Source organism: Colias eurytheme, chromosome 21 (assembly GCF_061535395.1).
Source record: "Colias eurytheme isolate Ceu_HAF_F1 chromosome 21, ilColEury1 Martin Lab GWU primary, whole genome shotgun sequence".
Taxonomy (NCBI): domain Eukaryota; kingdom Metazoa; phylum Arthropoda; class Insecta; order Lepidoptera; family Pieridae; genus Colias; species Colias eurytheme.
In genome coordinates, this window is record NC_143000.1 from 6,736,396 (window position 1) to 6,762,925 (window position 26,530).

At 33.3% G+C, this 26,530-nt stretch overlaps 2 protein-coding genes and 1 non-coding gene across 3 annotated transcripts; all 3 read right to left on the reverse strand.

The window, feature by feature from the left end:
• Positions 1-62: 62 nt before the first annotated feature.
• On the reverse strand, positions 63-7,940 carry LOC149899228 (uncharacterized). The gene is made up of 9 exons (XM_090114462.1): positions 7,876-7,940; positions 6,307-6,422; positions 1,910-2,149; positions 964-1,272; positions 797-862; positions 649-711; positions 488-568; positions 345-404; positions 63-239 (listed from the first exon to the last, which is right to left on the reverse strand). Exons 2-9 carry the CDS (start codon positions 6,406-6,408, stop codon positions 63-65), a joined length of 1,098 nt encoding a protein of 365 aa, XP_089970588.1. The 5' UTR covers positions 6,409-6,422; positions 7,876-7,940.
• A 1,044-nt stretch (positions 7,941-8,984) lies between these two features.
• LOC149899229 (armadillo repeat-containing protein 2) lies at positions 8,985-25,663 on the reverse strand. Its single transcript, XM_090114666.1, has 21 exons — positions 25,439-25,663; positions 22,778-22,891; positions 18,404-18,536; positions 17,990-18,119; positions 17,563-17,689; positions 17,206-17,313; positions 16,904-17,042; positions 16,506-16,710; positions 16,219-16,321; positions 15,545-15,717; positions 14,960-15,156; positions 14,280-14,448; positions 13,847-13,961; positions 13,705-13,754; positions 13,495-13,626; positions 13,037-13,193; positions 12,319-12,462; positions 11,806-12,039; positions 10,065-10,141; positions 9,694-9,818; positions 8,985-9,403 (listed from the first exon to the last, which is right to left on the reverse strand). The coding sequence occupies exons 2-21, from the start codon at positions 22,881-22,883 to the stop codon at positions 9,244-9,246; spliced, it is 2,784 nt and encodes a 927-aa protein (XP_089970792.1). The 5' UTR covers positions 22,884-22,891; positions 25,439-25,663; the 3' UTR covers positions 8,985-9,243.
• Positions 10,573-10,644, reverse strand: TRNAW-CCA (transfer RNA tryptophan (anticodon CCA)). Its single transcript has one exon. It is a non-coding gene; the product is annotated as a tRNA-Trp (tRNA).
• Positions 25,664-26,530: the final 867 nt, after the last annotated feature.

Here is a 26,530-nt window from a genome sequence, read left to right on the forward strand (position 1 = left end):
ACGTAGACGACGTGACTTATAAATCTTGTAAAGTTATAAATATATCTTTATTAGTATGTAATCTAAGAATTGTTAAATTGATGTTGTTCCATATATCTTCTCCATGGATGCGAACTGCTTCCAGAGCTACTCTTGGACATTTCTCCGAGAAGTGACATTAGAAGACTTGAAAAGAATCCAGCGGAATCTTTCATTTGAGGTTGACCGTTCTCTTCTGAACTTGCATCTGGGTCTCCAGCCTATAAATTTTAAAGATTAAAGTAATTAAAATTTCAAAAAATAAAATATTTTATAGAAGGAATTTCATAGAATCTCCATATTTTTACTTCTTGCAGAATACTTACGGCGCTAGTCCCCACTATTAGTTTAGAAAGGAAATTCCCAAAGAACGCTCCGTTATTTTTCTGTAAAGCAAAATTATTACTAAATTATCTATAAAGAGTTATTGATATAAGTACGAAAAATTCATTTCATTGATTGAACATACCGATCCACCGCCAGTAATTGTGTCTAATGATGTCAAAAGATAGCTAGCAACAATTGTTCCTGGGTTTTGATCGCCTTCAGACTGTAAATGGTAATTATATTGTAATATGAACTAGAAAAGACCATTATAAACAATAATTTGTTGGAGATGTAACAACATACCAGTAATCCTACGAATAATCCAATCCCTGAAGCAATGAGACTATTTAGGTCGATCCCATCGCCCTGCAATATTTTATAATAGGTATAAATCTTTATTTTTCTGAAACATTTTAATTTTTAAATTTCACACATACGGAGTAAAACTTACACTCAGGTTAGCGATGATACCGCTCACAGTGGCGAGAAGTGAACCTAAATCTGATTGCCCATCTTCCTAGAATAATATTAAAATTGTTATATCTATTTCAATACTGGCATTATGAACAACGATATTAGATGGTATAGCTATCATAGCGATTATTAAAGCGAACGTACACCCCCGCTTAGTCCAGCTAGAAGTCCCAATATACCACCACCTTGCCCATCACCGCCCCCTGGCGGCTCATCATAATCCTCATCCGATTCAATATTCGAATTTGAATCTTGTTCCGAATTGGTTTCTTCTCTACTAGATTCATTTCTAGAATCTTCGCTTTCACTAGTTTCTTCTTGTCTTTGAAACGGTGGCGGCTTGAGGTCATTAATGTAATCAAGTTCTTCGTCTTTTGCGTTTATTTCTCGACGTAATATTATATGCGGATTGAACCGTTTTATCATGGTTCTAATTATATTACGTAACATTACCTGCAAATGGTCGCAGAATTTTAAATTCATACAATTTAAATAATAAACTCAATTAAATTTGGTTATTATTGCACGAAATATTATGAAATGAATACTTAACCGTTCCAATGCCATCCCAGTGCGAAGTCTTGAAGGGTAAAAAGGTCATGTGCAGTAGTTTCACTCAATCGAAAGTTGTGCATCCGTGCAAAAAAGAGTAACTTCGTGCTATTATTAATATTAAACCATCATAAAAAATAATGCACATACAATTTAACGATTGCTATGCGCATATTTGAATATGAACGGGCGTGGACGGAAGTCGGAAAATGTGTTAGATATGGACAGTAGTCGTTAGTTTGAAAATTTTTTTAAAAAGAAAGTTGGTTTTTTTTACAATTGTCTCCTTCTTTCGGACTATATTAATATATTTGGCGTGCACGAAGAAGAAATTCAACACAGAAATTAAAACAAAATAAACGTACATATTGTTAACATTAACATGTTTACATATAGATTTATCCTTTTTCATAAGCTGCATTTCATTTCTTCGTCAGTGTTGTAAAATAAAATATTTTAGGTGTGTGTATGGCAAATACAATACTGTGCAAAACTGTGTACAAAAAAAACCTTTACAATAAAACCATAGACAACTTACACTCGAACTGCTAGAACTGGGTAGAATAGCGCCTAGTATATTGAACAGGCTGGCAATGCTGCTGCCACCACCATCGCTGGGCGCCTGTGGGATTGTGTTATCTTCATCATCATCACCACCACCGTCTTGAGGATCGATAGGGACTGATAGCGGGGCACTGGCGACGTCATTGTTAGCCGCCAAAGATATGTCGTTCACTGCTGCGAGAGTTGTCTCTGTTGGGGTGACTGTTGTTTCTAGCTGTAATTAATAAAAATGTATTATGTACAGAATATACTTAAATCTATATCTACTAATATTCCTCGATAAATGGGCTATCTAACACCGAAAGAATTTTTCAAATCGGATCAGTAGTTCCTGAGATTAGCGCGTTCAAACAAACAAACTCTTTAGCTTTATAATATAAGTATAGATAAGAAGTCATTTAAAGTTTACAAATTAGTAAATTAAATGAATGAAACACAAGACTTAGGTAATAAGGATTTAATTCATAAAAAATAATTTTGAAAATAAAAATAAAACCAACTGTAGGTAATTTAATTTTCACATTGGCACAATGTTGTGAAATATTTATTCGTTGTTATTTTGTTTCCATTTTTTTTAATTAAATTGGTTATGAATTGGCTTAACGGCAGATATAAATAAATAAGGTCACGAATGACAAAAAAAAACAAGATCTTTAGGAAATAATTTTTAATGAGTGTCTGTTTTCTTTTCATTAAATTTAAATACTTTTAGAAAATATTTTTAAAACTGAAGGTAAATTAGTTACTCTTTTTATTTTTAATATTTTCAAAAATTATAACGCTCTTTTAAATATAGGTAGACCGTACCTATTTTTATCATTCAGAAAATATAACTCCAGTGAAGGTGTCTAATGCTGATACTAAAACTTATTTCTTTCTACTTACTGATAGTAGAAGATAAACAAATAGGATATATTTTAATTTTTCGCAATAATTTTTATAGAAAAAATCTTTTCGATTTCCTGAAAACAGAAAAACTTGCGTAACAAATTGACAGTGTGAATTTTATTGGAAAAACATATGGAGTTAATTCCAATAATTATAGACTACAAGCCCGCATAGGACAAAAATATGGGTCAAATGAACCACCACGGGACATATCTAGAACGATAGCAGAGCAAAAAATAATAAGATTCATCACTATGCCGTCACTTGTAAGCTGTCCAACTGAGTGCAGATGAGAATTGAAAAGTACAGGTAGACTCGGTAAATTTTGGTCATATATTTTTGTACGGCATTCTTAACCATCGATAGATCCATTAAAAATAATAAGAAACCGCTCAGTGCCGTACAAAAATGGTGGTCCACCAAGTCGGAATTTTTATTTAATTTCCGAGAGTTACCGGGGGTATATTTGGTCATTTGACCATGTACGGCATTTGTGTCATACTATTGCTATACTGCTTTTAATCCATTATTCCGCAACGCCGTACAAAAATCATGGGGACAAGGGGAAAAAATCGAGAGTTATAATCCCCTCTCTTTCCCCACTCCAGGGGGTCATTTGACACAACACGAAATAAATTTATTTTTAAAGTATTTTATGCATAGATAATATTTTTTCATGTGCCGTACATTTTCGTTGGTTCAAAGGGGAAAAATCTGAAAAAGAAAAAAATCCATACAACGAAATGTTTGCTTTATATTTTATTAATAAAATATAAATATACATTAATATTAAGAAGCTCGAGGTGGTTAATTATCACCTTGGAAAGTCGGAGTCAGGTGGAATGGACTCCGTTAAATTGATGAACTAATAAAAAAGCTATGAACGAAAAGATGTGAATTATATGCAATCAGTCAATGAATACAGGTAAAGTCACAAGCAAATGCTAGTAATATATACATATTCAAAATGTACAAGTAAAGCGCTTTCAAATGATACCAAACACTGCATATTTATCTTAACTTTATTTTTTTACTCTGTATGTTTTGTCCGCTAGAGGGCGCCACATTAGATTTTGTGAAACCCCATATAGCCTTTAGCTCGCTGGTTATCCAGTGAACAATTCAGACGCTTCTAATGATATGTCATTCGTCGAATTCTGATAAGTAGTTTAGAAGTTACGAGGGAATAGATGAACATACATACATGACCTGTAAACAACCATAACCCTCCTTTTGATTTGCCGTAGTTGGGTAAAAATATGTTAATGCCGTACTGTATCAAATGGCCATAAAGCACCCTTAAAATTGTAGCTTTCGTCGCTTTCATCAGCCTAAAAGAGGTGGTCGGCACAAAAATGTACGGCATCGTTTTTTCCTAATTTATCTATGTTAATACTATTTAAAACAACGGATAAAGTGTAGAAAACTATTATTTTTCATTAATCTACGATGTTTAAACTTTAACAAAATTTCTGGTTTTGCATTTCTCTATAACTTTTTTTAGAACGGTTTCTTTTGAACGGCAATACTATACAACAATTGAATTTTACAATATCATGTTAAAAAAAAAGTTCCCGTACAGGGTCAAATGACCTTACAGCTCTTTATATCACGAATTCGATGAAATTAAGATGATTATTGGTATACATTTAAAAGGACAATTATTTTTTGACGGCATTGCTTTTAATAGTACTTTTGAGTGCTAGATAATGTTTTGGAACCGAAGCCGTACTTAGTCAAATGACCCCCTGGAGTGGGGAAAGAGAGGGGATTGCAACTCTCGATTTTTTCCCCTTGTCCCCATGATTTTTGTACGGCGTTGCGGAATAATGGATTAAAAGCAGTATAGCAATAGTATGACACAGATGCCGTACATGGTCAAATGACCAAATTTACCCCCGGTAACTCTCGGAAATTAAATAAAAATTCCGACTTGGTGGACCACCATTTTTGTACGGCACTGAGCGGTTTCTTATTATTTTTAATGGATCTATCGATGGTTAAGAATGCCGTACAAAAATATATGACCAAAATTTACCGAGTCTACCTGTACTTTTCAATTCTCATCTGCACTCAGTTGGACAGCTTACAAGTGACGGCATAGTGATGAATCTTATTATTTTTTGCTCTGCTTTCGTTCTAGATATGTCCCGTGGTGGTTCATTTGACCCATATTTTTGTCCTATGCGGGCTTGTAGTCTATTAAGTCTCTTGTGCAATTTTTTAAGTCTATAATATAGACTCTATATCAAATACAAAGGAACTAAAAAATAAACTCTTTAACAAATGATTTACCGAGCGGAATAATATTACCTACAATAATTACGAAAGATTGAAATAGTCAAAGTAAATTTTGTTTCACGAATTAAGCGCGTCACACACGGTGAAGATACTATAATATTTTATCTTAAAATACTGTTATATTTTATATCACAGTATCTTAACGCATCCGGTATCAGCGTTCGGACCATCATTTTTCTTTTTGTCATTGCGTACTAAGACCCCTGTAGAACCGCCATCCTGTTACAAATGACGCGAAATTTTGTGGGTCATCTGTAACAGGATGGCGGTTCTACAGGAGTCTTAGTACGCAATGACAAAAAGAAAAATGATGGTCCGAGCGCTGATACCGGATGCGTTAAGATACTGTAATATAAAATATAACAGAACCTTAAGATAAAATATTATAGTATCTTCACCGTGTGTGACGCGCTTTATGCGATTTTGGTATTTTTTATGTTCTTTAAATAAATTTTTAATACTTCATTGCTTTTGCGGAAATTTGATACAATTACCTATCTAGCTTTCGAGCAGGAAGTCAGCATAATATGATTTGGTAAAAAATAATTTTACTTTTTGAAGGGAAACCACTTTACATTGAGTGCAAAGGTATCGATAGAAGGTCATTTAAAAAAAATATCCGTATTATTTTCTAAGAAATTAAAAATAAGTACTCTACACAATTTATACCTACTAGAGAATATCAATTATATGAATAATTAGGTACAAGTCGATACATTCTAATTCAAATCTAAATACCTATTCTGCCAGTTTTTTTTACAAAATTAGGAGTAGGTATTTTGTACAATTTTGTACCGGCACAGATTAGTTAATAGTTACTCCATAACTTGGTAGTTATGGAGTAGCAGTCCATAAGACACAAAAACTTAGATAATCAACACAATTAATATATGTATAATGTTTGCACCCTTTCACTGACCAACCTTGAACCTACTATACATATTTGATCCTGTGGCGGGATTCGAACCCGCGTCCAATTGCCTATCGTTATAAATTATAAAATTACTGTCCTGGCAAACTTTGTTCTGCCTTACTCTTATTAGTTAGGGTTATCAAAAATAGATATTTTTCGATTCTCAGGCTTACCGTTTCGGAGGAGTCTAATTACAAACGAGAATTTTATATATAAGTATATCTAATGCTATAAGTATGTATCTAATGTTATAAAAAATAAACACTTACCGATTCATTAATTTGTCTTCTAAGTCTATATTGTGTGGGTATGCAGAATCCATGTGCCAACAGCGTCAGGGTGAAGAACAAACATACAAAGTGCCTCGCCATTTTGTCACTAAGAACTAAATAATATTCACATAAATAATCTACTTATATACACTTTCTTAATGAGGGATATCAGGGAATGACACATATTGGTCGTTTGTTAATAACATGATTTTATTAAATTACGCAAGTTGGATTAAGCCGATCTACGTACAGGACTAATTATTATTAATCATCTATTAAAAAACTAAAAAGACCTATTTAATAATGAGCTTTTTATTAAAAATGTTTGTCGCACTTTATACGTATTACCTCTCATATTGTTTTCTATTGTTTTCTTCAATGTGTTAAATAGATAGATTTGTTATATTCTCGATTCTGAGTGGTATCGATGGCGGTTAGAATATTAAGTCTTGTAAATAACCAAGTACGAACTAATTTATGTGTAAGTGATGTATACAGGGTGGTTCATAATATTTCTTTTACAATTTTCTTTCCTATAGATAAAAAACTACTTTGAATAAGTTATCATACCTACATTATAACAGGGGAATAATGCATAAAATATAAATGTAAAATTAAAACAAGAAGAAAATAACGTTGCTTGCGGAAAAAGAGCCTAAGTACATTGTAGAGCCTACATGCATGTTTCTATCACTTTGATATTCAAAATAATTTTAACTAAAAACATTTGACATTAATTTTGTTTATTTTAATAATTACATAATATAATCTAATTGGCTCCCGACATTCGGACATCGGTTTAATATTTTACCTAGTTGGTTACTATATAGTTACTACCTAATACCTATACCAAGCTCTATGATAAAGAATATAACCATAACCTTATATTCAACTCTCCATATCTCCAGGGCATAATAAAAAAAAGCAATAAAAACAAATTTCGACCACAAATTGGCCTGTATACAAGGGCGTGTTAGTACCTACGAAATCGTCGCGGTTTGCGACACGACTTGTCGGACCGATGTCTTGTATCCGGCCAATTATGTACACAATAATACTTCCTCAGTGGTTTATTATGTAATTTTGGCGGATATTTTGTTAATATGTACTTTCATTTAAAAACCAAAATGATGAGCAGTCAATTTCAAAGCAAATTTTGTATAAAGTATGAATTTGTTACAAAGCTAGGACTTCTGAGATTATACAAATAAGAATTCTAGTTCAAGAGTCAGTGATACAGTAAACCTACGACCGTAAATAATTTAAGCAGTAATTTTTGATAAATAAAAAAATTCAGCGATAGAGCTTTCTCTCAAGCCGGCAATAACACAATATCATAATGCAAACTACAAAAGAGATGGTTTACTTATTTCAATGATCGTTAATTAAATTAAAATATTCTAACGAGTAAAACACCTTAACTATATCTATGTAAATTACAAGTATGAGGAAGTATAATTCCTACTCAAATTGAAAATTTTGAATATCCAGCTTCCTAAGTAGTAGCAGGCTTCTAGTAGCGCTAAGTTATGGTTATTTATTAATTTTATAAATCAACCCACTTACGTTTATTAAACAAGGCACTTAATTAACTCCCGAAATTATTGTACGAAATGGTGCACTATATGTTTTGAACTGATTTCATTTCGCATTATAATTTAGCCCAAGGCGGCTGGCCTTACTTCGGTTGTGGAAGGCTCAAGGTTGAACAAGATTAAGTTCAAAATATGACATTATACGTACACGTAATAGCTACAATTACCCTGTTATACGACAATTATTTTTTTAGACTATTATGCATTTAGGGCTAGATGATTCGGCATCACTAGATACCATATTATACAGAGAACTCTTATACTATATATGTCACTAGGTACATAGTATAAAACAAAGTCGCTTTTTCTGTCCCTATGTTTAAATCAAAAGTTTTAAAAAACTACGCAACGGATTTTGATATATTTTTTTATAGATAGAGTAATTCAATAGGAAGGTTTTTAGTACATAATTTATTAGGTTTTAGATTAAGATTTAGATTTAGATTTAGATTAAATAAAAATATAAAAATAAAAAACTTATAAGTCGAAATTGATATTTTGGTTTTATGGCATTCAAATGCTTTATAAATATAAATTTATAAAGAATCTGGCGGGTCGCGAGTCGCGAGGGTTTTCTAAGTCGTTTGGTAAAAGTTTGGTTTTAGCAAAAAAATTGTGAACGCACTAATCCTGCTGTGGGATCTTAGACTATAGGTACCTAAGTAGTTTTTCAGTTTACAAACTTTCACTTGATAATGTTTGTATAGGTAGATTATTATTATTACGTATTTTATGTAAGGTTGCTCTATGAAACGAAGTGGTAAAGTTAGCTGAATTAAGTAGACCTTGAAAACCAAAGTCGGCAACCTTATGTAGAGTCTACTTCATGTAGAGTTCAAGAAACTCTACATGAACTTAAGGTCGCTATAGATGAATTAAGTTAAAAGTTTTGTAAGCATTTTTCTAGAGACACTAAAAAGTAAAAAGGCATACAATTTTTTATACCACTGCATGCAGTGGTACCTATAAAAATGGGATAATTTTATAGATACGTAAAGAAAAACCCCGTACCTAATAATCGATAAAGTTCAGAAATAAAACACAAATCACATATCACAACATTTAATCGTATACAAATTACAATGCTACAAAGCTTCATGCTAATCGGTTCCAAATTCCAGACGCATCTTTTCTCGGAGAGATGCCTCTAGAACCTTCTAGAACATGCTTGTTGACTCTCAATCGCGTCAGCTCGTTCTAGAACATTCTAGAACACTCCAGTCGCTTTCTTGTCACGTCAGCTCGCGGCTGGAAGCTTCTAGAACATTCTAGAACACATTAAACGTTGAAGAGACGCATTTGTTTGCGGCGGGAAGCTTCCAGAACATTCTAGAACGTTCTAGTCTGTTCCCACAGACGCGTCAGCTCTTGGCGGGCGCAGTCTTTCCAACAAGGGAATGGCAACTCCAACTAGTTCTTCCCAAGCTGCTAGTCGTCTACATGGTTCACAGTCACAATCTTCTAGCTCGCCATCTTCGAAACCTAGGTCTTCGCCGGAGCTGTGACAAGGAAACAAAATTGGGGATGAGAGCCTTTTTTGGGGATGAATTAGTTTACCTACATATAATTAGATATTATAGATATTTTACGTATTTATTGACATCAATTACTACCTATGCAATCCAGATTAGGTAACAGAGATAAATATTTAGAAATTTTCAAAAATTAGAAACAAAATCATATTTTAAGTACTTATAGTAGGTAAGTAGGTAATAAAAGTGTTGCTATTGAATAGATATTTTAAGAAAAAGTTAAACAAATGATTTATAACTATAAATAGGTAAATTACCCAGTCCTGTCAGCATCTTCATCCGAACTAGGATCATGTAGATCGTGTTCCATACTCTTTGGCTTCATTTTTAATGTTTCTTGAATAGACTGAAGATCATTTTCTTGATTTATAGCAAACTGTACCTGATGATAAATAACAATCATTATTAGTTTATATAACTACATAAACGAAAAAACAATAAAATTACAATTTTCAATAGAAGGCATCAATGAATCCACGCAGGTAGCATGCCTCTATTGTTAAAGAATATAGATAATTACTATATAAGAAGTAAGAACTCTACTAAACTCCTACCCCACTAAAACATATATTCCCGATAAAATTAAATAAAATGAAATAATTATAAAATCAGTAGATAAAGCGCTTACATGTTGTTTAGACAGTGATACGTCACTCCGCTCGCCCACGCAGGCCGCTTCGCAAACACTGAATATCGAGTCGTCATCTGAAAACGAATTCAATATCAAACATTCAATGACAGAATTGAAATGTTTTTTAAATTCAATCAAATGTGGTTGTTGAAAAAATAGGTATATGAACGTTAATACGTTACGTAATCGTAACGTTTAACTAGTCAGTATTCTTTAGAGTTTAGAGGCATCGAAAAAGTTCTAGTGGGACCAAACTGTTGCATAGTTTCCTTATGACCAATAGCAATACAGTGCAACATAAAACCCTAGGGTCCCTAGGACTGAACCAAATTGTATTGTAGGATATACATATTTCATAATCTGAGGGAAAATGTACTGCTAAAGATAAAATGGGTCGAAAATAACAATTTCAGTCATAAAATTATTATAATTTTTATGAATTAAAACTACATAAGTATGTATATTTTCTTGCTTTATTTTTTTCCAAATAAAAAAAAACAGTCATTGACCCCGACGTGATTTGAACACGCAACCTTCTGATCTGGAGTCAGACGCGCTACCGTTGCGCCACGGAGTCATGTGTTATATAGGCTAAAATTGTATAATATATTCTTATATCTATAGATATATTATATAGGAATTTGTTTTATCTGTGAACGAAATAAATGGTACCTAATTGCCATACATTATAAATACCGAAGTGCTATTTTGAATGCTATTCTTATTATTATATCTACAGTGATTATTATTTTAATGTAGGTATGTTTGTAGGAAAAAGGAAATTTGTGTGTAGATAATAAAAAGACTTTGGACTTGCCAAATATTTATTAATAAGTAGTACACACACAATACCCATAGATTGAACGAATATAAAATACTCAATATCTCCTTCAAATTTACAAGTGTTAAGAAAGTAGTGTAATATTGCATATCACTTTGAAAATGATATCAAATTTAAAGAAGTCATTAGCAAATTATTATAACTTATCCGGATCCCTAATGAGTGAGTCATGATAAGAATAAGGTAAAACCCAAGACAAAGTATGCGTTTTTAAACGACGAAACGAAAACGTTTCGTCTTCTTATTCTGCTATAATTAATTACGCGATTGGTAATCCACGTGATTTATAATTTAAACTTTTAACACAATAAAAGTATGTAACGGCTCAAATGTTTGTTTTCAAACAAATGACATAACGTAAGCTACATTCTTTATGAGGACACCGGGAAATATTGCCACTGGGTTATGCCACAACCATGATTGAAATTAAATTTAATGATGATTGAATGTAAGAGCTGCTTCCGGGTTCTGTGAAATATGTGCATATAGTCTATAGAGAGGTTTTTAAAAGATGCAAGATTATTGTGTTCTCTATTTTTCTCCGTTAAATTGAATAATTCAAATTTTTCAACTATGGAGTTTCTTGCCAGTTCTTCTCCATAGATACCGCTTTCCAAATCGGTGGTAAGTGTTAATAAATGTTAAGACGATTCAAAAGTGCTTTTATAAGCAGTCTAATTGAATAAATTAATGTTTAAGTTTGAGTTGATTTTTTTCGGATTGTGCGCATGCGCGTTCCACAGCGCACGAGCTAGTAGCGCAGTAGTAGGTGCATCGGCTGCCGCGAGAGCTTGGGTTGCGGGTAATGTTCGTACTTCAGTGCCACAGCCCACACTGCACACGTTCACAAGGAACCTCACCTATAGTACCTACTACCTATACTACATACACACTTACCAATAAACACAGCGAGCGCGTCACTAGCTCGCTGTACGGTATCCGCGTCGAGAGGTTTGTGCGCATGCGCGTTCCATAGCGCACGAGCTAGTAATGCAGCTGTTGGTGCGTCAGCAGCATGTGCAGCAACTGTTAGGGCTTGGGCTGCGGATAATGCTCCTGCTTCAGCGCCACAGCCAGCTCCGCATACGTTTACAAGCAGACCAGCAGCTGCGCAACGCACACTTCCATCCTCTGTTGATAGAGAGCGTATATATTGCAAATAGCGAATGCATAATTATGCAGACATTGCGTCTGCTAGTAACTTCATATTTTCAATCATCACAAGTCACAACATAATATACATAGTTATTACAATTTCATTAGTTTACTTATATCAATATTAAAGCTCCATTGGTATATAAATGTTACAAAACAATTTTAATTAAAGCTACATTTCAGCTTAAAGCTTCTGCTTAAAATATCTATAGAACACTCCCTGTCCCGATTTTTAAACTATATGATGTATCTCACCATGCGTGTGGAAGGCCGGCAGCACGTCAAGCGCGCCCTCCAGCACGAGCACCTGCGCCGCGCGCGCCGACCGCGACAGGTTGCCGAGTGCACGCAGCGCCTCGCACGCCGCAGGGCCTGAACCACGGGCCCATGCGCATGTGGCTGGTACAGGGCATTCCAAATTTAAATTATATTTATTGACGTGAAAACTTCTTTAGCGGCGTTGAGCACTTTTTCTGTAATGGGTATAAAATCTTAAACTCGCGTCAGGACACGTGACCTGATCGAAAAAGCGTAAGACGGATGGATATCAAACATGCTCAACGTTAATAATCAAGTTTTCACTTCTGCCGGCACTCCCGCAGTGCAACCCGTCTTTTTTTTTGGAGCTAAGCAACCAGGATCACCTGATGTGCCTTATAAAAATGGGCAACCGTAATGTAAGTGTGTAGAGTCTAAGTTATTATGTGTATTTAAATAAATCGATAAATGATAAGTGATCACCACTATCCATAAACATTTGTTGTTGAATAAAAGTATTTTATTTAATTCAAGAAAGAAAAATGAGATAGTGAATGATATAATAAGGCAAATATTAACAAAGATGACAGGACATTGAAAGAAAATAGGTAAAATAGACAGAACAAATATTTTTGAAAAACAAATTCTACTACTACTACTAATACTACTACTACTGTTAGTAGATCTAAAATCTTTGAAATACTACCAAATTTACCTTTACACAATAAATCCAGCGTATCATCAATACGTCGCGGGGAAGGTGGTGGCTCGAGATAGAACGTCACATTGTTGAGTGTGGCCAGCGCTGCCATTGCTAACTCGTCTTGCCTCTCGCACTGGGATTGGTTTTCACTTTCTGGTTCTTCTGATGACTACAAGTTTCATCAAATTGTTATATAAAAAAAGGCTTGTGTGCACATACTAAAATACATTAAAAATAATAAAAAATATATCAATAAAATATATTATGGCAAGTTTAAAATTATATGTCGAAACCGTGGTAAAACGCCTCCCTTTTGTTCGTAAAAAAATTAGAAACAATCAAACAACAATTTAGATATTAACCCGCAATTAAATTTTAATACACATCATATGCCTATCTTTGTAAGACCTGCAACTTGCAAACCTATGTGAATATAGTCATAAATAAAATAAAATGCAGAAATAAATTACCTCATTGTTCAAAGATTTTTCAGCTACATCTAAACAAGCCAAAAGAGCCCGAATTGTTCTTTCCGCGTGTGACTCCGCTATGCTCTTCCCAACGCTCTCAGCAAGACATAAGTTCGCTACGATTCTGACAGTCTGAAAAATAAAGGTTTTTGTAAAAGTTTATGATGCACAATTAAAAATTATCAGATACTTAATCATTTATTAAATTACCTTGATTAGCATATCTTCGTTAGATCCATCTGACCCACCTAGGTCAGAACCTAAAAAGTTATTTATTGTTATTTTTTCTTAAAGTTATATTTTTATTATTTTAAAACCATTAAATTTAATTAATTACATAAGAGATACTTGCCCACTAAATGCAGGTCTGGATCAGAATTAAGATCCCGTGCGTCGTTCATGTTACGTTTTGTGTATGATTCCAAAATTGTTAATAACACATCGATGCTGTTCTCTTCATTGTATATCTGTGCCATAAAATGCATGTTAAAAAATAAAAAAAAGCTTATTAATGAGATGACACATATTTACCCATTATGATCTGGGGAAAATTTTGTAAAACATGTTTTTGCTGGAGAGTCCTTTTAAAATATTCACAAGAAGAAACCGTTTCAAAAGTATAATGAATTTTATATTTCATTTACAGTTTTGTAGCTCTGGTGTGTGCAAACTTAAATTTTTTAATATATTTGTTACATTGTTACTTTACCTGTTAAATTTACTTTAATTACGTCAAAATAACGTAAAAATGGCTAATCTTAAAAATTGTAGGGTAGTTCACACACCCGTATCCTAGCTGACTCGTCGGCGGCGGCCATATTACCGAGCGTGTACGCCAGTCGCACGGCGAGCGGCGCGCGGGACGCACACGCCGCGAGCGCGGAGAGCAGCGCGGTAGCACTGCGCGGGTGTGCGCACAGCCACTCGCAACACGCGTCGAGCGCTGATAGCACGCTGGGGGGTAATCTTAATCTTAATACTATTATAAAGGCGAAAGTTTGTAAGTATGGATGCATGGATGTATGGATGTTTGTTACTCTTTCACGTAAAAACTACTGAACCGATTACAATGAAATTTAGCACACATATAGAGGGTAACTTGGATTAACACATAGGATAGGTTTTATCCCGGAAATCCCACGGGAACGGAAACTATGCGGGTTTTCCTTTGAAAACGCGGGCGAAGCCGCGGGCGGAAATCTAGTATTAGAATAATTGGGAATTTTTGGAGGAATCGAAAAAATTGTTATAGGAATTATGAGAAACGGAGTACCGAATTAGCGATAAGGCTGTCGAGATATTTCGACTTATCGGGATAAGGATAAAAAAAGTATTGATATTTAATCGAATATGGTTTGTTTGGGAAAGACTCGATCAACTGAAATAATAAAATTACCATTGAAAACATTTTTAATATTGTAGTTTTAGAGCGCATCTGTAACAATAGTCCCTAGTATACCCTTACCTAAGACACCTGGCAACATTGGTAAGCACGTCCCTATCAGTGTGCAGGCGCAGAGCCGATAGCAGCTCAGCGAGCGCGCCGCTCGATACAAACGAGCAGGCATACTCTGTTGCATTCGCAAGGTTTCGAAGCGCGCCTGTTACTTGGTATAGCGCGTGTATCGCTTGTTCCGACACGAGTCGCGGACGTTCTGCTTTCTGTTGAGAGTTGTGTTTGAATTTATTCAAATACATGATTTTATTTTTGTTCACGCCTTAACGGTTTCACAAATTGTGTATGGAAGCAATAAAATTCTGTGATATAATGATTTATTAAGATTAGTCTGTTTTCTTGTTTCCACTGTTAATTATAGCAGGCTTAAATATTAGTGTACTTGTAATGTCTCTCTGTATATTCTAATTTAAATGTATTTTGTTAATTTTATTTGTTAGTTAATAAGTAGTTTCACTATGCACGATGTGTTCACTAATTTCGGAATTACACCGCAAATGTTTTTAGTTAATAGTCTTTAAGCCTATTTGTGTCAATTCCAAGTTGTGAACCAAATAAATAATTTAAAAAAATGTGTGCATGTAGTACACTCACGGCGGTGTTGAGTATCTTGAGGTGCAGCGCGGCCAGGTGCAGCGCGCCGGCGCGGTGCGCGAGCGCGCAGAGCGCCGGCTCGAGCGCGAGGAACCGCAGCGCGCCCGCCGCGTACACGCAGCACTCGCTCTCCGTGAGCGGCTCGGCGCGACCGCAGCCCTCCACCACCAGTTCTGGTGGTTTATTTATTTATTGAACAAAATATGAGAAAACAATAGTATGCAAAAAGAAGTAGTTAGTAATACAAAAGCATAATTTGCCCAAAAGGCGGCCTTATTGCTATTATTATTAGTAGGTAATAATAATAAAATATATTTATTTAAAACACAAACGAAATTGACGGAAAGACATAAAAACAGCACATGATGACCGAAGAGACCTACTGGACTCAGTCCAGTAGTCGGTTTTATCGCTCACGAACGATTTCTACCAGACAACCAAAAAACAAAGGAGAGCTGTGAAGTATGAGAGTATTAGTGTAAGAAAGGAAATATGATCTACAAATTGCGCCCGCGTATATTTACCGACCACCATAATGTGTTATATATATATTATAATGTTAGAGAAAAGGATCACTTTTCCAAATTAAAGTTGAGGAGAAAATATCGGGAAATATAGCGAAAGTGATAAAGAAGGAATTACTAAAATAATGGTCTGAAATTAAAAGCACGTACCTAAAAGATTGCTATTCTTAAAGAAATGGTCATTTTTATCATTCCTGGCAATTTTGAACACCAATTTGCACGCAGCTGCAAGATGAGGTCCTGTTACGCGCATCTAGAAAAAATAACAACATTATTAAACCCTTTTTAGGGGAAATCTAATATCAAACGACTAAATACTAATTACTTGGCTAAAATACCATCCGTTTTAAAGTTTCTATCCAAGAACTATAGTATATTCTACCACATTATAGCAATTAACCAACATCACCCTGATAAAAATAAAAGCGTACGCTTACCGTAAGCATAGCTCTCGCAATAGCCACCAGTACTTCATCATCCTCATCTATATGAGTGTACAGTGATCTCAACACCACCTCTAGCAAATTATTTGTTGGTGTGGAAACCTCAATTTTCTTCTGTAACGCTTTTAGTAGTTCCAGTGTGCGTTCCATATCGCGGCTCTTTTGTGACAACGCTTCGGAAAGTTCTAGAACCGTCATTCTGGAATAATGTTTATAATTTTAGGTATAAGGAATGTTGTAATAGTAAATGGTTGAATAAAAAACTTGCCAAAGCAAGATTCAAAGATACCAAAATCGTCGCCTTACTACATGACGTGACGGTATTCCCATGTCGCGACCTTGACCAATTTTATTCTCAACGGGCCTAAAGAAGTTTCACTTCAAAAACTCACTTATCATAATTCTCATATCTAGTTTTCGGCAGTTGCACGGCAATCTGTTTGATTCCAACATCCCCCAGTTCCCCCATACTGATGTCACATGACGCAGACTTGCCCACCGCGAACTGTCTTCTTTTTTCTGGACTTAACGCTGCAAATTAATTAAATATGTTTTAAATAAATAATAAATAAATATAAATAAATACGTTAATTCAAAAATAAACCGCTATTTTAGAATTTATTTAACATGGTTAATAAAATACTTACGAGAAAATCGCCCTATGAATGTTAAGTAAAATTATAATGTTTCTTACATTTGTTTGGTAGAAACTTCTGCGTGTTGTAGTATGTAGCGTCTCCCGATGAAGATCCAATTGGTTTAGTTGAAATCGCTTGTGAAAGATCGCTTTCACAAGAGTTTACTGAAAATGTTCAATTCACAACAGTTTTAAAATATAAGTAATATTAGAGATAAAAAAAAAATATCATAGGTGCGACTTTTTTGATATTTTGTAAAACAACGTGTTATAGCCGGAGTTTTATTTTTATTTTAAGTTATAAAAGTCAACTTCACTATTCCAATTATTTTTCTTTTCCACATTACCCAGGGTGGACGATATTTAATTCAAAATATGTCGATTTTAGTGTAAAATTCGAAGATTTCTACTTACTACTTTCACTATTAGAAGTCGTATTCCTCCGATGTAGCGGTTTACTCTTACCACTGAGATGCGGTAGCTTTGGGAAACCGCTCCATTCTGTGGTCGTTTTGTCCAGTGGTGCTATTTTGTTGCGATTCTAAAATATTCGTTGTTAAAATAAACTTTAAATTAGTGCTAAACTATTTGAGTAATCACAATACATAATTACTCTTGAATTAGCACTCTTGATTTCAAAATATCCATAGATGAGAGAGAGAGCAAAACTACACTTTTAAGAATACACAATAATATCATTGCAGAGACATTCTAATACCCAGAGAAGTTCTTTAAAAATGATGTTAAGCATGGAAATTTCTATCAAAAATTTTCAATGAAAGGGGTAATAGGGGGGGGGGGGGTAAATGAAATTAGTATAAAAAATAAGTAGAAAACGAACCAAAGATTTTTTCTTCATATCATTATGTGTATCGTTTATTAGTGTGAGATCATCATCGTCGAGTCCTGCTATACGCGCTCCGGAAGACACCAGTTCTTCAGTGCTTTCAGCTAATGTCATGTATTTGAGACTGAGAAAAGATAAAGGTGTTTTATAATTAAAAAACAATGCTCTAACAAGCAATTTAAATGATGCAGTTGCATAGATTTTTATTGAGAGCATTTTGTTCTTCCCTTTATAATCTTTTGGATACTTCAGGAAACAAAATGCTTTTCGTTAAAATGTCCAGGCAGAAAGTAGTTATGTATGTAAGTAACAAAAATAAAGATATTTGGGAAGTTGTGAATTTTGAAAGTAACTCATATTTTTTTCGTTTATTTTCGCATTTGCTTAGTTTTACATAAATGAACTAACTCAAAAGAACTAGGCGGTCTGTTCTTCTTCGTGCGTTCGTTGAACAGTGTCCGCTGCGGTTCGCGTGGTGTGAATGGACGGCGCGTGCGAAGCGGGCGAAGCGCGCCCAGACTCGATCCACTTGGACTCATCTCTGGAATTATTATTATTTATTTATTTAACACTTTATTATACATATTTTTATAAAATTGAGAAGTAAATCTCATACAGCTGTATGCTCATAATATGTATAATGGGGTGGCCTTATCACTTCAGAGTGATCTCAGGCGACCCCTTAGGTAAAGGATAAGTGTTAGCTGTATAAAGGGATTATTAGTTAATATGTACTTCATACGTATTTTATTTAATACATTAATATAAGTACAAGACAATAATACAAGTAATAAGGAGCAATAGTTATTTTGGTACAGTATTTGTGGCATGTGTAATCATTGTTCGTGTCGATCAGTATTTATTAATTTAAGGATATTCATTTATATATATACATATTTCAAATTGTAAAATTATCGTTATGCAGACATTTGTCCGTATTCAGAAGTCCGATTTGGTACTTCTCAATTAGACATCAAAAGGCGGACTTTAAAAAAAAATATTTTTATTTAAGAGGAATGACGTAGTTACTTAACTAAACAAATTTCGGAAAATTATTTTGTTACCTAAGTGTCTTTATTGTGACGTAAATTGAACTCACACTATTCTGTGCTCACACGTAACAACAGTAAAATAAAATCAATAACTGCACCTGATCTTAAAATCGATGAAATTATATAATCCATGTCTCTTTAACCAATTCTATTCACACAGAAGATTATTAATAAATAGACGACAGAAAGTTAATTAAAATGAAACTTGTATAAAAGCTGAGTGCCTCCTTGGAAACGGATAACAAGCCATTGAAATATGACCTTTGATGTTGTGGATATCGCGAAAGGCAAAGTTATTTTTATAACATTTCCATATACAGGAAAAAGAGCGTTTTATTCATAAAAAAATATTAATTCTCTACAAATACTATGTTTCAATCTATTTTTTCTGATGATTCCTTAAAGGAGAATGGCGAACTTCCATAGGACTTTGGGCCTGATCGTTACACTGATGATTTATGTGGGGTTAAATAGATAAAAATATACAGATTCTATAAATATAACAATTAAAGATCTGTTCTATGGGATAGCAGAGATATTGAGCATGTAACGTCACTAAAATTGAGGTTAGGTTTGCTCGAGTTCAATGAATAGCTTTGTTTCTTTCTAAGTAGAGGTAAGTTTATATCCTATAATATACATTATTTAGATAAAGAGTGTAACAGAAGAACACTTAGGTAATAGAGATATTGGATCGAACTTTTATTCTTTTAGAGTACCTACCAAAACATCGTAGGTACTTATATATAAAATAAAACACGTTTTTTCATAAATCGTTTATTCATCATTATCATCATAAACAATTAACACATCATCCAGAAACTGTGTTGGCGGCATTAAATCTGGTTGATAGTTGATACCTTGCCCAGCTAAGGTACCATTTTATGCACATAACGTGACAGCAGCAACCTACAGTTTTTCTTCCTACTAAACAATTACAATAATAAACTGTTATTGCTTCCCTTCCTATGAGAGCCCTCACCCAGCAAGAATGACATAGATATGTTGCTCTATTTCCAATCTGTAAAGAAATACTTAATAATCAGTTCTTAGTAAATGAAACCGTGTGCGCAATACAGAACGTCCACAATAAATGCATACACGTTGATGACCCAAAGTTACAGTGTCATCTTCATGATTTTCAATCTTCAAAGAATCATTTGCAAGTTTCCAGCATGCATCACATATGTGATCAGAGTGAGTGATCTACAAATAAAGAATTAATATTACAATTGGACAAAAGAAAGTGAATATACATATATATTAATATATATAAATCTCGTGTCACAATGTTTGTCCTCAATGGACTTCTAAACCACTTAACCGATTATAATAAAATTCGCACACCATGTGGAGTTCGATCCAACTTGAGAGATAGGATAGTTTTAACATGTATATAGTAATTTAAACATGTATATATAAAACAATGTGTGTTTACGTTTTTGTTTGATTTCAATAGCTAGTACTAAATACCTTAGATAATACTAATCCACTAACCGTTAGAGGAGCAGCCCACCCTTGTATAATTGATATTATTGCGTTATCTTGTAACAAATGCATACGTATAGCATTGTTACGATTAGCATTAATACCACAGTTGATGCAGTTCATATTTGTAAATGAAAAATCGGATGCAAAGTCGGTGTCCAGGTAGGGTAGCAGTAGTGAGTCGTAAAGGCAGGTAATCAAAGTCCGGTGTGCAAGCGTTGGTTGGTAGTAATAACACAGATCGTCAGTGTCCGTAATACGTAGCGAAAGTCGATAAAGATGAAGAAAATAAGTTAACCACGAAACGAAAAACCTCAATTAAATGTCAAAAGTCAAACGACAAACATGACATTGTAATTAAAATTGAAGCGGCCAGCTACATTTCAGAAATATTCTTACAAAGTGCGGCCGCCATGAGTTAAAATGTATAGAATTCCATAAATAAATAGCGTGCTAAAAAGTTAAAAATAAAATATGTAACGCAGTTAACTTATATTTCTGATTTATAAAGCATTTGAATTTTATATAAAATTAAAAATGAAAATAAATATTCATTCGTTTTAATCGATATATCGACTATTTTACTCCTGACAGCACTGACAATCTCTGCTTGATAAGACCGGTAGTCATAGAAATCTAAATAACAATGCCGTTAGTGAACACATTATCTTTTTTTTCAAACATTTGTTTTCCCATAGAATCAGAAGTCAATATTTTACCAAGAATTATTAAAAATAACAAAATGAATTTTAAATATATTATGATTTTTGTAAGGCCCTAATTTTGTTAGGCCCAGTTTCGCCATTCTCCTTTTGCGCGCTATCAACTTCGGCATCCAATACCGTCTGATTCCAAAAGACAAAAGGATTTACAATTATGATGCTCATTTTTAACCGACTTCAAAAAAAGGAGGAGGTTATCAATTCGGCCGGTATGTTTTTTTTTTTTTTTTTTTTTATGTATGTACACCGATTACTCCGTGGTTTCTGAACCGATTTACGTGATTCTTTTTTTGTTCGATGCGGGATGGTGTCGAATTGGTCCCATAAAAATTTTATTCGGATAGGCCCAGTAGTTTTTATTTTATGAGCATTTTTGTCTGTATTTGTAAATGTTCAAGTGCAAGTTTGAAGTCGGTTGTTTTTAACGCAGTTATTGACTTGTCTAAATTCTTCTTCTTTGTTTATGGCCCCTATTCGTTGTGTAATGTACTTAAATAATACTGAACATAATGTAATTAGGTATATTGCAAAATTTACAAAACATGTAGTCTGATGTAGTCTATAATCGAACCTGCATGAAATTACAAAATACCAGCATAGTTTATTTCGCAAAAATATACAGAATGCACATTATAAAAGGAAGTAAAAAGGTAAGTAAGTAGGTATATCAAGTATTTTCTACTCAAAAATAAAGTAGCAAGGTGCCTCGTCTTCCGCATATTTCTATAATACCTTGACTGTTACCTTCTTTGCTTTTTTTGGGTTTATAAGCTGAAAACCATTCTTGAAACTATAAACAGCTACCTATATATGCAATTGCAACATATTATTAAATCTTATTCTGGTTCGATTATTTACATTTTCGTAATACTTACTACCATTAAGTAGGTAGTATATAAGCAAGCAAGAATATAAGCCATTTTTAGTCTGAATTTAACGGATAATACAGCACTTTATGCTGGTGTAAGTTATAAGAAATTCAGCACAATAAACTGTAATAAAATCAGTATTGAGGTAGCGTGACCCGACCGCGTTAGATTACTGATTGCATGGCGAAATGTGTTGTGTCGTGTGAATAAAAGAATCACTGATATTTATGAGCCACAAAGGAACCATATACATAATCGAAATCAGAAACCTTTAAATGGCTAATGAAACTTTATCCTAGATTTCTTATATTTTGCTCCCATTTAATGCTAGGTATTAAAAAAATTGTATTATAATAGCGAACGTTTGTAAGAATGTATGTTTTTACCCTATCACGTGAAAACCACTGAACAGATTCTGATGGTACTTGACGATGTGTAGCTTATGTAGGTATGATGCATTGTAGACAACTTCCTCCTTTTGCCCGCGGGTGAAACGGCGCGACACAACTACTAATTTCACAACATTAGCACGCAAACACATAACTTATCCAGTTATCCCCCAACGTACCTATAGTAGGTATTAGAATAACTATGTGCCTCTACCAAATACTTATTAAAGCGACTAATAAAAATTTCACTACAAAATTTTACCTCCACTTATGGCTGCTCGGGCTTCGCTTATGATCTCAGCGGATGTCTTCCGTCGAGGGGGCACGTAGAACGGTGCCCCTTGCCCCCGCCTTGTACCGCGCTCCATTTTACAACCTTTTAAGTTATTATTTATTATTATTATTTATTGAAATTATTCTTACAAATTATTACAATAACTTAGTTAAATTTTCAAAATCATAATATTATAAGTTTCGATTGGTTTAATTACTTAACCCTTAAAATGCCCCATGTTCAATTCTGTTTAATTTCAAACAAATAGATTTTATTGGTACCAACTACCAAGCATTATAGATAATAGTTACCAATATTAGTTTAGCTAACTGACGATTGCAAGGAAAAAGTATGAATGTAATAAATGATCTAACTATGAACGGGCTTATAAATCTGCGACATAATGTATTTAATTAAAAATATTCTCGTGATAGTTTAATAAAGAAATTGTTGCAGATGTGAATTTTTGAATAAAGAACAAAAACTTCTTTTTAGAATTTTTTAAGGAAAGTGGCAAAGGAAACCTTGTATATCTTGTAAAAAGTATGAAAACAAAAAAAATCATTATGAGTGTAATTTACAAACAAAAACGAATACAGTAGGCGCGCGATAATCCGGCGCTCGCCAATCCGGCACGCTCAGTAGTCCGGCACTTTGGGACTCAGACAGCCCGCTCTATAATCCGGCATTTTACATAGCTGAACGCCGGATTACTGAACGAAAACGTCATAAATGATGAACCTAATATGTAATTTTAATACTATATTTAATTATAGTCCTTTCCACCTAAGATGATTTCTGTGACACATCGATTTTTGACACGTGTAGAGATGTCGGTTACTGAAATCGTATCAATTGTTTCCGATAATCGATAATATTCTATATGGAAATGAAATCGATTTGAATAAAGTACCAAAATTAGTTTTTTCGGCATTTCGCCAACAATTAACTAAGGAAACTTAGCAAACAACAGCAACTAAAAGTCAACAATAACAATTAGTAACAATAACAGAATACCACGTAAAGTGTCAATATAAAAATGCAACTTGTATACAAGGCTGACGCACTCGTACAGACGATTGACTCGATTGACAAACGATCACAAGATGGGCGCCGATTATATGATTTTCCAACTCTATGATTTTTCTACGATCCATTTCATGTACACGAATTGCGTAGGTATTATATTTTTGTGTCATTTTATTTTATTTTTCATTATATTAAACTAAACAATACTGTTTTTGATTTATAAGCTTAAGATGTTTCATTTTTATATTTTTGGTAATAATGCCGCCATAAAATAAAAATATTATGCACTAAAATTATTTTGACTTTTTAAACATAAAATTCGTAATTCGGAACACGATGAAGTGTCACAGGAATCATCATAGGTGAAAAGGACTATAATATTTTAATTAATTTATGTATTTTTTTTTATAATAAATTCAACTTAGGTACCATTTTAAATATGAAGTCTTATTTCCTATACTAATTCGATAATCCGGCATTTCCGACAATCCGGCATAGAGGAAAAATTGCCGGTGCCGGATTAGCAAGCGCCTACTGTACATAACTTGCATAGAATAATTCCGATTACTTATCTATTACTAATAAATATTATTTTATTTTTTATTATTTTATTACTCAACTTTAAGTATCGCTAATAAAAAAGATCAAATAATACCTGAGTTTACCCAGGACAAAAACTTTAAAATTTTGTATTACATTGGCGATAGTTTCTAACTATTTACCTATAGTGTCTGAAGCGGGTGACACGACACACGTTTCACGGTATACTGAAGTCTGGACTTTTCTCTACATATTCCTATAGGCTATAACTTAATTTTCTTTTGTTAACTTCCCGGTTCCCCTATTCGTTTTGATATGACATTAATTTCACAAGTTAAGTTTAATACTAATTACCTACTAATTACAATAATATTATGATCTAATAAACAGCTTTTTTTTTACATTTTTAAATTACGCGTCATTCTTGCAACGGTTTTTAAATGTAGGTATGTGTTCCATATACATAATACATTTCACACATACATATTTTGGTTTTCTTTTCAGGGGTTTAGAATCTAAAGGACTTTCATATGAATAAATTGTTATTAATTTATCAAAGTCTTTGAGTGCAATGATAAGGTTCAAATCGATTTTCCTCGGGTGCTCTAGTTTATATGCCTTGTTGCCGTGGATACTATTTTCAAACATTCCTGACACGTAATTAGTGAATCAAGGCATTATTTGTTATTTGAACGTAGCCCTGAGTCTTTGTTTTGTTTGATTTATTGTCCTTTTGAGCTTTACTGTTTCGGTATTTATTATTATATTCTGTCTTCAATTATGTACAATATTTAATTTTCCTGTTACTTAATTTGAATAGCTTTACTCAATAAATTGACTTAATCTAAAATGTAAAGCTAAGTATTCAGTAGTTGGTACATGTTTTACATATTATATAAAAAATACATACAGCTACAGTCGAACATAATATTATGGAGCTCCCTCCAATTTGTTTTTGGCAGGTGGTTAAAAAGAACGTGAACGAAGGAACTTTAGTTTTTTGACGAAGTAAAAATCTGCATATTTCTTTTTAATTCTTAGATCCTTTAGATCTATCAATAAAATGACCAAATTATTTACCTTAACAGTTTAAAGGCATATATCTCATGTCGATATACTTAAATTTTCATTTTAATAATATTAATTGTAATCATAGAAATAGGAAAAGGTTTACTTTCCTCAATTCAATTCAATATAATTTTTTGGATGCTCCTATTTGAAAGATTCACTGTATGATGTATATCGACAACTTTATCAATTTTGACAAATTAATGAAAAACAATTATAAAAACTCATATATGGTGGTGTGCTACTAATATGTAAAGTTTCTAACTGAATGTTTGTGTATTTCTAGAGCGTATTTTTCGGAAATATTAAACATAATATATGTATCATGAAAATTCCTTGATAATTAATTTAATTGTTTATGCGTTTTAGGCATTTTCCAATATTCAATTTTCCTATTAATGCCTATAATATCTATATTCATCACAATATTCAGTCTAAATGGGAGCTCAAATATCCGATAAATAAAAGTTATCATGACAATAATTATTCTTTGTTGTGGAAATATTTTATAGGATGAATAATTCATTTTCGTGTTTAATTGACAGTTTTGAATAACGTAGTCTATAATTACTTAATCTGTGGTCAGAATCAGTTGGTTGCTCGGAGCAATTAACAAGCCTGGAGAAGTAACAATTAATTGAACGTTTCTTATGTAGTGGCTCTCTTTTATTCAATACCCTAATTAGTGCGATAGAAAGAGACAATACACTGTTATCAGCTTGGCATTCAAATCCACATGTAGCCACTTTTTGTTCTAAAAAGGTAGTGCTTGCCACAAATTTATCGAATACTAAAATATCGATAAATTAAAAAATTGAGTTATAAAATTGCTTGAAGATAATTTAAACGAATCTATTTTTAATTATTCATATTTTACGATGCGTACTGACTACCTTGCATTGTATGGTAGTGGTATTTATAAAAAAATATTATTAGGTATTTCGGTTTAGGTTGTTTTTATGGTTTCGTAAAAAGGTCCGTATTTTTTCCTGTTTTCATAGATTCATTCATAGAATTATACGAAACCCTTCGTGCGCGAATCTGACTTCCACCTGGTTGATCATTTTACAAATCAATAATCGTATCCTACTAATATTATAGAAG

Coding starts and splice junctions, on each gene's coding strand:
- LOC149899229 (XM_090114666.1), bottom strand. CDS start 22,883: ATGGAGCGCGGTACAAGGCGGGGGCAAGGGGCACCGTTCTACGTGCCC. Junction 17,314..17,562: donor GACTTCTAATAGTGAAAGTA/GTAAGTAGAAAT, acceptor GAACATTTTCAG/TAAACTCTTGTGAAAGCGAT. Junction 16,322..16,505: donor TTGCGAGAGCTATGCTTACG/GTAAGCGTACGC, acceptor TATTTTTTCTAG/ATGCGCGTAACAGGACCTCA.
- LOC149899228 (XM_090114462.1), bottom strand. CDS start 6,408: ATGGCGAGGCACTTTGTATGTTTGTTCTTCACCCTGACGCTGTTGGCA. Junction 2,150..6,306: donor GAAGACAAATTAATGAATCG/GTAAGTGTTTAT, acceptor TATTAATTACAG/CTAGAAACAACAGTCACCCC. Junction 712..796: donor GTATCATCGCTAACCTGAGT/GTAAGTTTTACT, acceptor AAAATATTGCAG/GGCGATGGGATCGACCTAAA.